At 36.0% G+C, this 16333-nt stretch overlaps 2 protein-coding genes across 3 annotated transcripts; one reads left to right on the top strand and one right to left on the bottom strand.

The window, feature by feature from the left end:
• The first annotated feature begins 1210 nt into the window (after positions 1-1210).
• Positions 1211-7084, top strand: LOC110421869 (inositol transporter 1-like). 2 transcript variants are annotated; one of them, XM_021435574.2, is made up of 6 exons: positions 1211-2195; positions 2892-2962; positions 3431-3766; positions 5411-5518; positions 5598-5783; positions 6067-7084. In XM_021435574.2, exons 1-6 carry the CDS (start codon positions 2054-2056, stop codon positions 6715-6717), a joined length of 1494 nt encoding a protein of 497 aa, XP_021291249.1. In that variant the 5' UTR covers positions 1211-2053; the 3' UTR covers positions 6718-7084. The 2 variants fall into 2 exon arrangements, with proteins under 2 accessions (XP_021291249.1, XP_021291250.1); XM_021435575.2 differs by lacking the exons at positions 1211-2195; positions 2892-2962 and adding an exon at positions 2983-3353.
• A 2670-nt stretch (positions 7085-9754) lies between these two features.
• Positions 9755-15984, bottom strand: LOC110421862 (spliceosome protein-like protein). The gene is made up of 4 exons (XM_021435564.2): positions 14520-15984; positions 12425-12689; positions 11249-11426; positions 9755-10675 (listed from the first exon to the last, which is right to left on the bottom strand). The coding sequence occupies exons 1-4, from the start codon at positions 15616-15618 to the stop codon at positions 10139-10141; spliced, it is 2079 nt and encodes a 692-aa protein (XP_021291239.1). The 5' UTR covers positions 15619-15984; the 3' UTR covers positions 9755-10138.
• Positions 15985-16333: the final 349 nt, after the last annotated feature.

The following is a 16333-nucleotide window of genomic DNA, read 5'->3' as shown; positions in this document are numbered from 1 at the left end:
AAAAAATAATACTGTATTTTATAAGATAACAAAAGATTATCTTCTTATTATGTAAACTAAAATCATTATCATTATATGTATTATAATGATAAAATCATAAAACTTTTAATTTAGAAATTTTGAATCAAATCTTAAATTAAAAAGAATAGAATACTATGATAAAAGAAGATTATTCTTATTATGTAAATGAAATCATTTAATAAATAAATTTATAAGTCAAAGCCATTAAAATATAAAATTGCAATGTTTATAACATATAGCTAATGGTCACAGGTCACGCAAGCCCCCTAAGATAAAAGTTGCAATCTTTTTACTAATGGTGCAAATTGCATTCAAAATTAAACTAAGATGATTTATTTAGTTTGAAAGCTTCTTTTATTTAAAATTTTTCATAATATTTTAAAATGTCTTTGAACCATATAAGAAAATTTAAATAAGTTTTTATTTTTTTATTATACTCAATTAAATTTTTTATTTTTATTTTAAATCAAATTAATCAAAATATTATTTATTTTTTTAATATCACGTGATATTAACATAAAAAATGAAAATTAATGTCATATGATTACATCATTATTCAATATAACATATTAACGTACTATATAATGATATAAAATGATAAATAATGATTTGAGTAACAATACTTATTCACAAGAGTTTATTTGATTTAAAATAAAAATATAATAATTTAATAAAATTTAATAAAAATAATAATTAAATAAATAATATTTAAAAAATTTTAAATATATTAACTAAATAAATTATTACTAAAAGACTACCATAAAAAATAGTTTTTACAAAAGACAAGTGGCTTTCAAACTCTTTTTTTTGGTTAAAAATATAAAAAAAAAATGTTTACCTCCTAAAAGTTGTGTTGAGGGCCAATTAATTAAGCCAAAGATTATCATAATTAAACCATCATGTGGCCAATTTAACTTATCTAATTTCTTAATCTGATCCAAAAGAATATGATAATCCTTCATGGGCCCCACTAAAAAAAAAAAAAGGGAAAGCCAGCGTCTGCCTGGATAGAACACGTGGCCCTTACCGCTTCACCGTCTTTATCAAGTTTCCAAACATTTCTTACAGAGCGAGATGACTCGCAAAGACCGCGCGTTATCGCACGTTTGGAAATTCAGGGAAACGAAACCAAGTCCAACCGTCGTCGAAAATATATTGAAGCTCAAGCAGTGTTACGAGCGAGTAAACATTCTTTACCTACTCGAGAGATTATACGTCTGGTAAATCTACTTTGATCATGAAATTTATGTCCTAAAATCTAACCGTAAACAGTAAACTCCACGTTTTTAACACTATCCATGGTCCATATCTTCTCCAATTAGCAATAAGTAATTAGTTTTATGAATCTACGACTTAGCATTTAAGTAGGCAATAGGCGTAGGATTCCATAGGTGGTTAGCTTAGCCATCGTTTTATACTTTTTATCATTACGTTTCAAACTTTGTCTATAAAATTTTCCTCCCACCCTCGTCTCTTTCAATCATCGTCATCCTTTTTCACCGTTCTTACCGTCTCTTTCTCTCTTCCAGGCAGAAAAAGGGGAAATTATTGTTTAAAATCCCCAACATTTGTCTGGGAAAATCAAATTGGATTCATAGTCTTTCGGAGGGAAAAAAAAATTCATTTTTTTTGGTAACCGACGAGAATTCAGCTTTCCTTAAAATTGAAGTTGTTGGTTTTTAATGCATGCTCTGTTTCATTGGTTAATCATTTCTTGAGTTTTGACTATAACCCAGGCAAGAAAGTGTATATTTTTATTTCTGGGCATTAGGGAGATTCTTGATCCTTGAAAACTCATTTACTTTTCCTCTAATATCATCAGATTTCAAGAGTGAAGAGTCAAAATTTATAATCTTGAATCGTTCATTGTTGGGTGAGAAAGAAATTAGAAAAAAACGTTGTTGGGAATCAGCCGACGACCAAATTGAGAAAGTGTTGCTAGTTGGGAGTTAAGTTCCTGGGAATTTGAGTTTTTTTTTTTTCTTTTTGGTTTGGTGGGGTTGAATTAATTGCTGAAAAGAGAGGAAAGGAGATGACGATACAGTCGTTGCCAGGGAGTTCAGGGTATCTGGATTTGTTTCCAGAGAGAAGAATGACATATTTTAGTAATCCTTATGTTTTAGGACTTACTGTGGTTGCCGGTATTGGTGGCTTGCTCTTTGGCTATGACACAGGTATCCATCCCTTTCTACCCTTTTTTTTTTTTATTTTTTTCTTAATACAATTCTGTCTCTGGTTCATTTGATGAAAAAGTTTTTTTTGAATATCTGGGTTGTAAGTTACAATTTGTAACACTGGAATTGGACTGATCTAAGGCATTGGAGTTCCTCTGAACTAGGAAAGAAAAAGATTTTGAATGTTAATAGTTTTGGTCTCAAATTTGGAATTTGAAGAAAGAAATAGTATCCATTTAACATGATTACAGTATGGAATTTCATTGAGTTGCTCATTCAATTGATATTTACTAACTTAAAATTATGTTCAACTTTAACTCTTACTATTAGTTTTTTATTTTATTTTATTTTTATTTTTATTTTTATTTTTGGGGCTTTGACCACCCTTAAGTACCAATAATTATGTTTTTTTAATTGATTTTTGATTTCACTACATAAACCATTATCTTTCCATGGTCTTGGGATTCTCACTTCGGTGTGTGTGTGATATCAGGGGCCTTCAATTGCTAAAAGAGTGCTAAAGGCTTCTGCATTGTGTTATCTGGATTTCTTTTAGCGGTATCTAAAATTTAACTGAACTAAAAGAAAAGACTTGTTTTTTTTATTTATCCATGCTTTTCATGTTCTGTTATTATTTCCCTTTCTTTTGTAGTTTTTTTATCAGAAAATGTTCTCATTTGGAAATGGTAACTGCAGGTGTAATATCAGGGGCCCTTCTTTACATAAAAGATGATTTTGAGGTGGTCAATCAGAGTAGTTTCCTGCAGGTATCAGCTTTTAAGGTCTTCTGAAATGATAAACTTCATTCTTGAAAGAACATGAAAAATAGGAATCAATGAAAATCTTCCTTTTGTGTGTGTGTGTGTGAGCTTGTTTGATTGAGTGAGAGAGGAAGACAACTAAAAAAGAAAGAGTAATTTAAAAAAAATGGTGGGAGCATTGTAAGCAGAGCACAAAGGGCAACATCTCCCTAGAACTTGTGTGTGCAGGCTGTGCAGCTGCATGCTTTTAGCTGATAGGGAGGGTGGCTCATTTCGGTGCTGGGTAAAAGTAGGCAAATCTTGTGTTTGCAAAAGGTGCAGAAGGGGAGCAATTGGATGTATGGAGGGCTTGGAGCTCCCTTGACTACTAAACTCCTTGTCTTATATAACTCCCAATGTTAGTTAACATGCAAATGATTTGTTAATTTGTGAATCTTTTGCCGTCTGGAAACATCCTGATTTTTTACTTGGCAGGAAACTATTGTCAGCATGGCCTTGGTTGGTGCAATGGTTGGAGCTGCATCTGGGGGTTGGATTAATGATGCTTATGGACGTAAGAAGGCTACTCTTCTTGCAGATGTTGTCTTTGCAGCTGGAGCAGTTGTCATGGCTATTGCACCCGATCCATATGTGTTAATATTGGGACGACTTTTAGTTGGCCTGGGTGTGGGTATAGCATCTGTTACTGCTCCTGTATACATTGCTGAAGCATCGCCCTCAGAAGTAAGGGGTGGGCTAGTGAGTACAAATGTGCTTATGATAACTGGTGGACAGTTTCTCTCCTACATTGTAAATCTTGCTTTCACAGAGGTCAGCCTGTCTTCCTCATTTCTTCATTGGCTTTCATCTGCTTGAAGTGATATATATATATGGATTGGTAATCTTCATTGAAGACATTATGTGATGACAAATATGATATTTTTAATTTATTATTATATCATCGTTATAGAAAAAACAATATTGTCCATTTTCCTTTTCTTTTATTTACTTTTATAATCTTTATGCGTGGAAAAAATGGTTTTGTACCGGTTTAAACTGACAATAAACTCCCCCAATCACCTTGCTAGGACACAGAAACTGGATATTCAGTTTAGGCATTGTTGGCTTTAGAAGTTCAAAACTCACAAGGTGGGTGGTGAATCAAGCTAACTAGCATTTGGTTGGGTGTTTGCTGATGCTAATACTGGCATAAAATAGATTTTGTTAATATAGGAAATTAAAGGATAGTTCTCTCTATTTATCCTTTGCTAATAAATGGTTCTATTAGCAGGCAATAATAGAATAATCTTCACGTGGAAATCTATAGATGTTAAATTAGATATGATAGTTCGAAAGGTATAAATAGCAATATTCATTTGCCTTATTATTAATTGGTCAAAACTTCTCTTTTGATTACAATAAGATTCAAAGATTGAAATGAGGACCGTCTTATTATTTAACCAGAAGATCAATGTGTGTGTGTGTGTTAAATTACTGGTTAAGCTATCTTTGATAACTCATCCTTTTCATCTTTTTAGTCCCTCTTGTTGTGGTTGTTGGTGCTTAGAATAGCTACTTCATTAGGTCATCCTCGCATTGTGCTGTAAGTAACAACAATTTTCTGAGGTGATTGTTGTTTATTTTCTAGGAAAAGTAATTGCAGGATAACTTATTCTATTTATGCTCATTAATTATTCTGCTTGAGTGAAAGGTTTTCAGTTTTGCAGCTTTGACGATGCAGTATCAAGATATAATTTGGGGTTTCACTGACAGAATCTCCCTCGTTCTTTCCTACTAGTTAGGTTATACATGCGGAGCTGTTATTTATGGCATATGGAATATTCCTTAGTAAAATTTGTCATGGCATGTGATTCTCAACCATGAGGCAATGTAGCATAAATATGTTTCATGTTTCACTGAAATGTGTGCTAATGAAATGGAAATAAGAAGTTTAAAGTATGTTCAGAAGCTTAGTTTTGCCCTTTTTCAAAAGCCATCATCAATAGTTTTCTTGGTTTTTTTCTTAAAACATAGAATATTCTAAACTGTCGTCTAAACGTTTTTCAGTTTTAAGGCTAATTGTCCACTATAGATGCAGTACTCATAATTTGTTCTCCAGAAAAGGATTCAATTCTGAGGCTGTGGGGGCTAAGCTTATTGCATTTTCTGCCTTAAGGTATATGTGGTTTTAGAAACAAATGAACAAGTATCTTTACATAGGGTAAATAAAGATACGATTCTGTTGTATTTTTATTGATAAGATGAAGCACATGAGTAGATCTGTTTAAACTTTAAATCTGGAAATGTGAGTTTTGAGTTCCTAATGCTCTTAGAGGTGAGAGAAGCATAACCTGGTGAAGGTTGGGTCTTAGCTGATTTGTGTTATCTGGGCATTTGTGCATTATAGGACTTCATTCACTACAAGGAGTTATCAAGTACCTCTACTAGCTGTTTAAAACATTGTTGCATGAACAGGTTCCGGGAACTTGGAGATGGATGCTTGGAGTTTCAGCTGTGCCAGCTGTCATTCAGTTCTTCTTTATGCTATGTTTACCTGAATCCCCACGATGGCTTTTCATGAAGGTACATTAATTACTTCACGGAATTCCTCCTTCCCATTTATTCCTTTAACAGAAGCATCTATTCTCGTCATATTATGCAGAATGAGAAAGCTAAAGCCATAGCTGTGCTTTCTAAAATTTATGACATTGCTCGATTAGAGGATGAAGTTGATCACCTTTCTGCTGCACTAGAAGAAGAGCGTCAGAAAAAGAGAACTGTCAGATATTTGGATGTTTTTAAAACGAAAGAAATCAGACTTGCCTTTCTGGCTGGGGCTGGACTTCAGGTAATAACAGTAACATCAGGAATTTACAACAATATGTTGTATATCAGAATGGTTGAATCATCCTTGTTATTAAATTGGTCATGTTCAGAATTATGATTTTTTTTTTATTTTACAAAATGACAGGTAATTGGGTCGATTTTTTTTGCATTGCTTTTTCTAATTCAGGGGATGACTTGTGGCTTTTAATGTCTTTTAATGTAAATTGTACATAAGAAACTCTCTTAACTAGGTGTAGTAGGAAGTGTGAGGACTGTATAATGACATAGAAACTGTGATTATGCAGGCTTTTCAGCAGTTCACTGGCATCAATACTGTTATGTACTATAGCCCAACAATTGTCCAGATGGCTGGATTCAAATCCAATCAGCTAGCACTTCTCCTGTCTCTCATTGTTGCTGCCATGAATGCAGCAGGAACTATAGTTGGCATTTACCTTATTGATCATGTTGGAAGGAAAAAGCTGGCTCTTTCGAGCTTATCAGGTGTTATTGCATCCCTTGTCATCCTTGCTGGGGCCTTCTTTGCTGAATCATCTGGTTCTTCACATGGACTCTATGGATGGCTTGCCATCATCGGATTAGCCCTTTACATTGCATTCTTCTCACCTGGAATGGGACCTGTTCCCTGGACTGTGAACTCAGAGGTATACCCTGAACAATACCGAGGGATATGTGGTGGCATGTCTGCTACCGTGAACTGGATTTCAAATTTGATTGTGGCGCAGACTTTTCTTACAATTGCTGAAGCTGTTGGAACTGGTGCTACTTTCTTGATTCTAGCTGGCATAGCCGTGCTTGCAGTTGCTTTCGTAATTGTGTTTGTGCCAGAGACCAAGGGATTGACATTTGTGGAAGTGGAACAAATTTGGAAGGAGAGGGCTTGGGGCAGAGGCTATAACACCGAGAGCCTTCTTGAACAGGGAAATGAATCCTAGTTATCATTGAAACAAGGAAATACTGCCGGCTTGCAGTTCTATGAAGTTGGTAGCTTATCCTAGGGGCCTTTGAAGGTGTGTTCTCATCTTTCTATGCATCTATGTGGAAAGATTGGTATCTTAAAATATTTAGATGACTTAGTTAGGGCTTGTTGCTCTTATTAAACATTTTAGAGTTGAGAAGTTGTGGATGGTCATAGATAGTTTTGTATATACAATATTGCATCATTGTCAAAGGGACGTCTTTTTAGGTAGTCCCTGACCAGAGACAGACTCCGTAGTATATGTAGTTGCTTCTCTTTCTAAGCTCCTCTTTCCGAAGGTAAAATGGCATTCAATAAACATAGACTTGGCTGTTTTTGATTGATTTTAGTTGTTGAGGATGAAAATAAGGAATGCCAAATACCTGAAATGAAAGCTTAAAAACCACATGTTTGATTGGTTTTCCATATAGAAACTTTCTCAGGATTCTCCAATCAAATCCAAAAATGAAACTTGTCTAAATTGGTCATCTTGTTCGCACATTTAGACGAAATTCAATCAATCTAGTATTGTTTGCTTCTGTAAATAGATCATCTTGTTCACATCTTTGGACCAAAGCCAATTAATTTTAGGTGTTACATTATGACAAAGGCAATTCTAGGAGTTTGCTCACTTCGACTTGCTTTGGTATCAAATGATTCATCAGGCTAAGTAAAGAAGGAATCTCACCTTTAAGTTTCACGTCACATATGTGAAATTTGTTTAATTTTATATTAATTTTTTGCCTGTGATTATAGTCGTGTACTTCCATAAAGAAAAGATTCATGAACTAGACCTCTGCTAACTTACATTAATTTGATTCAATTTCTAGGGTTCTACCTAGCATTTGATTAAGATAAGCTTAAAATAACAACTTGGAATGATGATAACAAACCTGACCTCAAATAATGAATAAACCTGGCAGTACAAAACTTGAATACATAATGAAAGGGCTATAAACCCAACCAGCAACCACACAGAAAAACATACTTCCCCTAACATAATCCATCAGCCAGAAGGAAGGACCTCCCTTGCAATATCATGTGCAGATTCACCGAAATAGGACTGTTAATGCTGGTGAGTGACGAAGCTCCAATCATCCCTGCATCTCCTTTTCAAGTCTGTATGGGCAATTAGAGCACACAGCAGGCACATCACAATGTTATATATCCATTTTTGACTCATAAAGCTTCTTATAATGTGGAGTTCATAATCCTCTCTATATCTCCAGAATCAAAGTTGACTCAGTTCATCATGTCCTATGGTTGCAAAAGTTAGTAGTGCTACTATGATGAATTATTGAATTGCAGCTGAGTTTATACTTTAAAAGTTTAACAATCTGTAAGGAATACATCCGGGTCTAAATTGATGGGTGTGTTTCTGAAGGAAAGTTAGACCCCAATGAGTTTGCTATAAACACATTGGTGGATGGTGGTGTAATGACTGGTATGTGTTTGACCGTTTTGTTTGTTTTACTCTTTGTTTCCCTATCAATTGTGCTGCCTTCTTTATTCCTAGCTTATGGAGGAGCCGAGGAGCACACCTCCTTAGGGGCTAGCCTAGATGGTGTTATGGTGTCAACTGGGGAGTATCTATCCACAAGCAAATATCAGCATAGCAATATCCAAACTGTAGCACTGGGAAAGATTCAACTCCATATTCTGCCCTTTTTTTTGTGAAATGCAGTATTTATTTTTCACAAGTGATCTCGCAAGAGGAGACTACAAAAGGCACTTCGGAAATGCCATGCAAAAGAGTAGCAGATTACCAAAAAGGAAGAGGTCTGCTACTTCCAGAATTGAGGTACAGAGCATGACAAACAAAGGATGAAGTGAGATATCATTTCAAATGAAAAGACATAAGGGCAGTTGAGAGTTAACAAGATTAATAAACCCCTTGCATTGAAAGAAGAGTTCATGTACTCTCCCCCTGTTGATTTTGAAAGTAGGCTCTGAAGTTTGAGTGTCTTAAAACCCCTGCTTTGGCCAATCCGTCTGCAACGTTGTTGGCTTCCCTCATTATCTGCTTGAAGGTGATCTTTGTGCTTCTGCGCTAGAAAGTTTCAATGGCAGGAATAAACATAGTTGAAGCAAAGAGTAGATTGTAGTCTCAATACAAACTGGTAAAAACCCGGTGATATCAATGCCCTGTATACTTTTAATTAACTGAACATATTAATTTGCGCCCTGACTTTTAAATAAGGTAGGTAGGTGGGTAGGCGGTTGGAGCTTCATCTTTGCTTTGACCATTTGGCATGTGAAAGGAGATGCAAATGCTGGAGGAATAAGTCAAAATATGCAAATGGAAAAAATATATTTTTGAAGTAAAGGGTATCTCCTAATTTACTTTTATCAAGCTCCAGTAACAAAAATAGAGAGAATAGGAAGAGAAAAGGGAAAGTCAAACTCACCAACATGGCTATCAAAGGGGTTCCAAATGAAGTGCGACACAATCAGATGGTGAAGGAAAGCCCTGCAGGGGCGACCTGAGAACACATCAAAACACACAGGATAAGGTTTCTCCTTAAAGAGTGCCCACATGTGTTCTCATGTCGCTCCTGTTGGGCTCCTCCACCATTTACAACTTTCTGCTCACAACTTGGAGATGCAGATTTCAGACAAATGATTCAGAATTATATAAACCACATTCTAGATCTAATTCACTAGTTAGTACATGCCTCAAATGTACTACACAAGGCTACAACGGTACAGCTCTAGAGTTGAAAAATCAATCATTGTTGGCAGGAGTCAGTACAACTTTGTACTCCCTGATTTCACCCCTTTGTTAGTGTGTACTATCCAATGTAAAAAGGACAATCTAAGCTAGCATTCGATGAGGATTTCTAGATGTTATTTTACGTACCTAAACAAAAGAAAACACATGACAATTTGCCACAAAGCTGGAAGAGGCGACCCCCTTTTCTGAACGGTTCAAACAGACTTTCATTTTTTAGAATTTTCGATTTAGAATTGAATGACTAGCTTCATTAACAATAATAAAGTAACTACATGTCAGCATGTATCTCTCTTATCCAAAGCCTGCCATGGAACAAGTTCTTCAAAGAGTTAAAACTTTCTTTATGAGTATTATGATTTCTATGAAAGGAGTATATGCTACCGCAGAGTAATTGCTTAAGTTACAACTTATAATCATTTCAACAACCTGCATACTGTCAAACACACTGGATGCTTCAACATTGCAAAACATACACAAAAAAAGGCAACTGCATTTGTCTTGCTTTTTCCACAAGCCTTCCATCCGATGTACCTCTTTCTCACCCTTCTCTCCAAAAACCTCAAAATTTCTTCATAATATGATAGAGCATAGAACCACATGCTGATTAAGAACTTCACGAGTTCATAAAACCAGCATAAATACAGGCCATGGGATGGGGAAACCTTCAGGTTTCTGACTGGCCAAAATATCTTCCCGAAATTGTGGCCAAAATATTTAGCATAACAACTTCATCATCTACCTCAGACTTCTGAGCTCTCAAGCTAGCACACTTCCGAAGCAGATTTCGAAGAGAAGCACAAGTATCGGCATCCAGAGGAGTGTCAATGGCTGCACATAAAGCAAATAGCCACATGCAGTTACTCCTTGACAGCGAGGCCATGGTCTCAACTGAGCTTATGCATTTCCTAAGCATTGAAACTCGAGCTACAGAGTCCAACTTTCGAATGGCAGACAAGGTTGGGTAGTCACCACAAGTATCACCAACAGAGGTTTTAGCACTTGGATTCTGATGAGACAGTAGAATCACAGTGTCTGCAGCATTTGACAAAGATGTCTGGTCAGAAAGGCCTTCACTGGTTGTAAGGTTGTTACATTTCTCAACACCACTTTCAGGAAGCTGACACAGGTTGTCCTCTTGAACAGTAAACATTGGCAGTTTACAAGAAATTTCAACGCTGGGATCCTCCAAATGTGACAGAGTCTGAGATCAAGAGAGGAAACAAAAGTTAAAGCCAGTTGCCTTGCGTACATAATTGCCAAAAATTTACTGTTCTCCAGATCTTAAAGGTAATCAGCTTTAGGTCCTGGGGTTTTGTAGAAAACCTCCTCTTTTTGTTGTTTTTTTTTTCATTTCCCAATTGTTACTACAAAGAAAAGACATCTATGGTTTAGGATAACAATGTGGAAAGGAAAGAAATTGCATTATGTGGATTTCTAAAAAGAATTTGAAGAAATCAAGGCTTTCCTCATTCCTATAGGCTCCATTTTGTATCAGGAAATTCAGTTTCAAACATTTGGACTATATGAAGAAAAAAGTAGGAAGCATGCAGCATTAGGTGATATAGATTGTTTGGTTCACTTCATAAGCACTTTCCACATTTAAATATAAACTTTCAAGATTATTCAGTTAGCAAACAGAGTCAAGGGATGATGGTGGAAGGAAAAATGTAAATAAAAGAACATTCAAAAGGTAGACGGAGTGATGGACATAAAACCTGCAGAGCTGTTCTCTTGTAAACAGAACACAAAATGAAATGGGGCCAAAAGTAAATACCAGTCGTAGCTCAGAAAAATCAGCAAGAAATGCTTCCTCCCACTGTTTCAATGGCATTAAATGTTCTGGACACTTGGCAATTTCAGGAATCTGAGGCATGTAAACACTTTGTTCCTTGTTCAATTTAGTCCTGTCAGGCTTGGCAATGGTTACTTTTGGAATTTGAGCAGCTTCCCACCTACAAAGGAAATAGAAGTACTCGATACAATTAAAACATAGTTGTATTAATCCTAGAAAAAATTAATTTTCCACCTATCAGTCATAAAAACAACTCTAATAAGAATTTCACAAATTAATGCAATAAAGTCAAAGAGGTTCATAATAAGATTTAATATCTCAACAGAAAATAACTAGAAGGAAACAAGTATTTTGTACCAGCAGCTCCATAAGACCGACCCTAATAAGCAGAGAAATGGCCACCAAATTAAGAAAATAAAACTTGTGCTAGTATCATTGATGATGAAAACCATTCTAATGCAGGCCATGGCATCATTACCATAACACGGGAGAGCCAGGGAGGTTTACATCAAATTGACAAGGAAACTATGGTGAACCAAAAAACTTATAATTTAAAGTTTGATTAGTTGGTGAAAGGGTAATTTAGGGTTTAGTGGTTGAAATTCTTACTCAGAAAATGGAAGTTTACTTAGCGCAGAATAGATGATTTTCCAGCCTAAACAGGCATTGATGTTTTTACAGCTGCAGCACCCAGACTCCAGCAAGTTTAAGTTAGTTATAGATTAGTCACACTGGGACCTATGTTCAGATTTCTCTGGAGTCCCACCTTGAATGTTGGGCTAGCAGTGGAACTAAGGAATTGTAACAGCTATTATACAACTAATTACTGGCACTCTATATATAAGCATGCAAATTCTTTCAATTACATGAGAACACATTTCAAAGAATTCAGCAGCCGTTGTACTTTCTTTGGCTTGGTGTGAACTGTGAAGCAACCACTAAGAATATGTGTGAAACCTACATCTTATTATCATCCTTTCTTTTCTTGCTTCAAATCCAGTTCTGCTTCAAGCAAATCAACCCTAAATTAATCTCCTTAAAATCCTAGAATAGCCCATAACAAATTAACCCTCAATTTTCAACACTAAACAAAATCGCATTGCCAATACATAAATAAACTAATAATTAATTCACAATTTAAAGATCAAGAATGATTACCTGACACGCCTAAGATATTCTAATCCATCCTCTGGAGGACCAGAATCAAAGTCAGGTTCCCCTTCTACTATGAAAGCAGGCCTAAGAATGCTGGTATAATCTTCATCACTGTTGTCATCTTCAATACGTTCTTCTTCTACATCAATGAAGGCATCTTCATCTCCAACATCATGTGTACAAGTAAGATGCAATGAATATACATTTTCAGTCCCATTATCCTCCATGTATTTTAGTTCATTATCCACATTTTCAAAATAGTCTTCCCCTGAAAGTGATGGCAAACTTTAGAAGTGCTAGCGCAATTCAAAACTCCAATAATCAAAAGGAATGGCAACATTACAACGCAAGTAACAGAAAACAGCTAATAGCATCTCTTCTCATTCACATGCAAGACATTCAAAAAAGTTGAATTTCATTAAAGAATATCATCACTTTATTAGTTTCTGGTTACAAAAGAATGTAACATATCATCTGTATTACTAACAAGCTATCACCAAGAATTAAAATCTATGCAAAGTAGCCTATAGAGGCAGTAAACACAGATATAATGCACCTAAATATGCACAAGAAAATTCTATGAATAGAATTCTTAAACATAAGGCCTTTTGCAGATCACTTCAGGCCATTCTTCAATGTACAAAGATATTGAGACCATTCCTTCTTCCCCTTCCAGCAACCAGACCTGTGACAAACAGAAAATGAACCCATCAAGTTGACACTCTACGAGCTGGATTCTAGTAGATGGAAGATCGAAACCGCTCAGATGTGTATGAGCTTCTATATTAATTATAAGACACCAGTTTTTCTATGGAAAAGAACTGAACAAACCCCAAGGAGGAAAAGCTTAAAAAATGACTTTTTTTTGGAAAAAGGAAATTGCAATTTTCTATAGAGTGGTTTCCAGGAATGAAGAAAACATAGCAAAGGAAATAAAAAACTCAGAAGACCTGAAGCGCAAAGTAATTTTTTCACTATTAAACTAGTCAAAATTTTGTTTTTAACAAAAAAGAACCTGCTTGCTGGAAAGGCAACCAGAGAGCACCACCAAGTACTTAGAAATGCATATGGATTACAAGCATAACATATTTGAAATCTTTGTCTGCATAATAACAATTTTAACTTGAGCATGAACAACAAGAGTCTAGATTCATAACAGATATGGGTCTCTGCTATCTTTGAATGCAAGTATGGGGAAACTATTAGGATAGTGTAAGGCACCCATGAAAAAGATAGGCAAAATGAAATTTAACAACAGCAGGAAAGAAATATCTACCACGGTAAAAAAACAAAGAACCCCAATTTTCAGGTATCACAAATGTGGTGCCTAAAGATAAATTAAAAACTAAAAGGTGGATAAATATGAAAGAACTAATTGCCTATTCTTTAGTTGGACAAGTATGAAAACAGAGAATCCCAATTTTCAGGTATAGCAGGTATAGTGAAAAAACACAAAGTAAACTAACAGACAGGTCAGTAAGTATAAAAAGAATTAATTTCAGATTCTTCAGATCAGATAATATTCATTAAAGCTTAATCCCTTATATAAAGAAACACTGACAATTAGTTTCCCTGGCCACTGAGCTACACTAAAGAAAATCTATGGTATAGCACTCACAGTATGCCAAGTTTTACGCCAGGCTATCAGGCTACATATCAAAATACTAATCATTCCTTCCTTCAGAGTTAAACTAAAACAGCAATGAGCTCTCTCTCTCTTAACAAAACCTTTGGTATAAACTACAAAGCCTCATTCTAAGAAACTACCAACTTAGTAAATGGTTCAAAATTAAATACAATGCAGAAGAGAACCACACACGGCTCACCACTATTCATCACAAACTAAAAAATCTAAAAGATTAATGAAGTTCTATCACCACCAGATCATTTGCCTATTTATTTATAGCAGCAAACAAGAATCCCGAATAACAGCAATAAAACTCTACCGTATGATGTATTAAACTAATGCAGCGGACTCTTGCTAGAGTATGTAAAAACAAGAAAGACGTTGACCAAGATAAATAAATAGCAATAACTAAAACCAAAGGCATACTTGAAGGATGAAAATTCGCATCTGAAAAGAGAGATAAAACCATACTCATAATTGCAGGGGACTCTGCCTTCCTTCCAAAGCAGTGACGAGTATCAGCGCTAAAACTAATGTTCTTCTGATGCTTCCAGATTGCCAAGCCCTCATACTCTTTGATTACAGCAGCACCAAGACCATTATACATATCCATCCAAATTTTCCGTTGTTCTACAACCTTAGCAAACCTTAAAGCCTCTAAGTCTTCTCTTGAGTACATTATCTTGCTTTGAGTGTTGCTTTCTTTCCTACCATTTGGAACTACAACAATTTTTGTTAACTCCATATTCCTCTCAGCTTCCCCTAAAACCTTTTTTGCATTCTTGCCCTTTCTTCGGGATCTTTTAGCTTTCTTACCATCAATATCCTGTTTTCCCTTCTTCTTCTCATTGTTTACAGTGCCATTTCCGGTTTTGGAGAGTGGAAATGATTCAATCAACGCCGTATCATCGATGACTTCAACCTTTAAAGAACCTCTAATAGGTAAATCAAGTCCTTCGATACCATCAATCTTCTTGCCATCATCAATCTTGGACGAGTCTGTTGCAGAACCAAAGGTGTGTCCAGTGCAGGTTTTGGCACCAAATATATTCCCAAGTTCAAGCTCACCCAAAAGTCGTCTCTTTTCAGCTTCCAGCGCATTTTCAGAATCCAAGGCTTTTCCTTTGATAGCCCTTTTCTCCTCAAATTCCAAACACGTCCCCAGATGTTCCTTCTTACTAGCTTCAAGAACTAAACCCACATCAACTTCAATGGCATTGACCTGGGTATCAACTTCTTGAACTCCAAAGAAGCCCTCTTTGCTTCTCACATTATCTTCTTGTTCTTTCTCAAAAGGCCCAGAAAGGGAAACATTCTCGGTGGAAGATTGAAGACCCAGTCCTTGGTTTCCCTCAAAAAGAAGAGAAGAGCACTTAAGTTTCTTCTTGGGACTGCTATCATCCAAAGCTGTTTCTTCTTGGTGGTGGTGGAGGGTGGTCATTTCAGGGAGAGGAGACGAAAGTTGAAGTTGAACGAGAGTTTCTTCTTCTTCAACTTCTTGTTCAGCGTCAAAAGTGGGTCTACGCTTGGAACCAGCGTATGAATCGGAATCCACTTGATCGTCAGCCATCAATGAGAGAGGGAGATTAGAGAAACTGTGGATTCCAAAGCAAGAGAGAGAGAGAAAGAGGTCTGGCGACTGGGACTGGGGTTTTAGGATGGGGCTTGGGATAGAAATGAAGCGGTTCTATTTTGTATTTTCCCTTGTTAACCGGTAACTAATATTTATTTTTCCCTTCGATGAGAGCATCCAGACTCCGGAAGAATGGAGGCTGCCTTCTGGGCTGGGTACGATACCATGACCAAGCCCTTAACGCTGGAGCGAGCAAACGACTAGCCCTAAACGCTGGGTCATTCGGCCACTGGCCTCTCGTTTTTGTTCCTCTCTATGTGCTTAAACCGTAGGAGGCAAGATTGCTTAAATTCTAGCATTTCTTTGCAAAGTAAATGCCAGTCTCATATCTTCATAAATAGGCATATTATCAGAATTTTAAAAGCTTTCAATTTAATTTAAACCTTTAAAAGTGAGTGAAATTAATGAAGTAATGAGCTTTGTCTTTGTATAGCACAGTATAAGCCAATGAGCCTTCTTTTAATCTCATAATTGTTACGTGAGTGGATAACAGAACAGATTACAAGCAAAGCTGATGTGGGAATGAATGTGTAGTCGTTGCCAAATGATAAGAATTCGAAATCAGACTTTTTGCAGAGGGTTAGGCAGTAGGCCTGGGGAAGATGAAGCATAAGCTAACCAACAACAAATCGCATACGTGCACTTGGTTTAA

The sequence above is a fragment of the Theobroma umbraticum genome, unplaced genomic scaffold (genome assembly GCF_002168275.2).
Source record: "Theobroma umbraticum cultivar Fairchild unplaced genomic scaffold, ASM216827v3 scaffold_130.0, whole genome shotgun sequence".
Lineage (NCBI taxonomy): Eukaryota > Viridiplantae > Streptophyta > Magnoliopsida > Malvales > Malvaceae > Theobroma > Theobroma umbraticum.
Note: the sequence above shows the minus strand (reverse complement) of the source record. Positions and strands in the feature narration are given on the sequence as shown.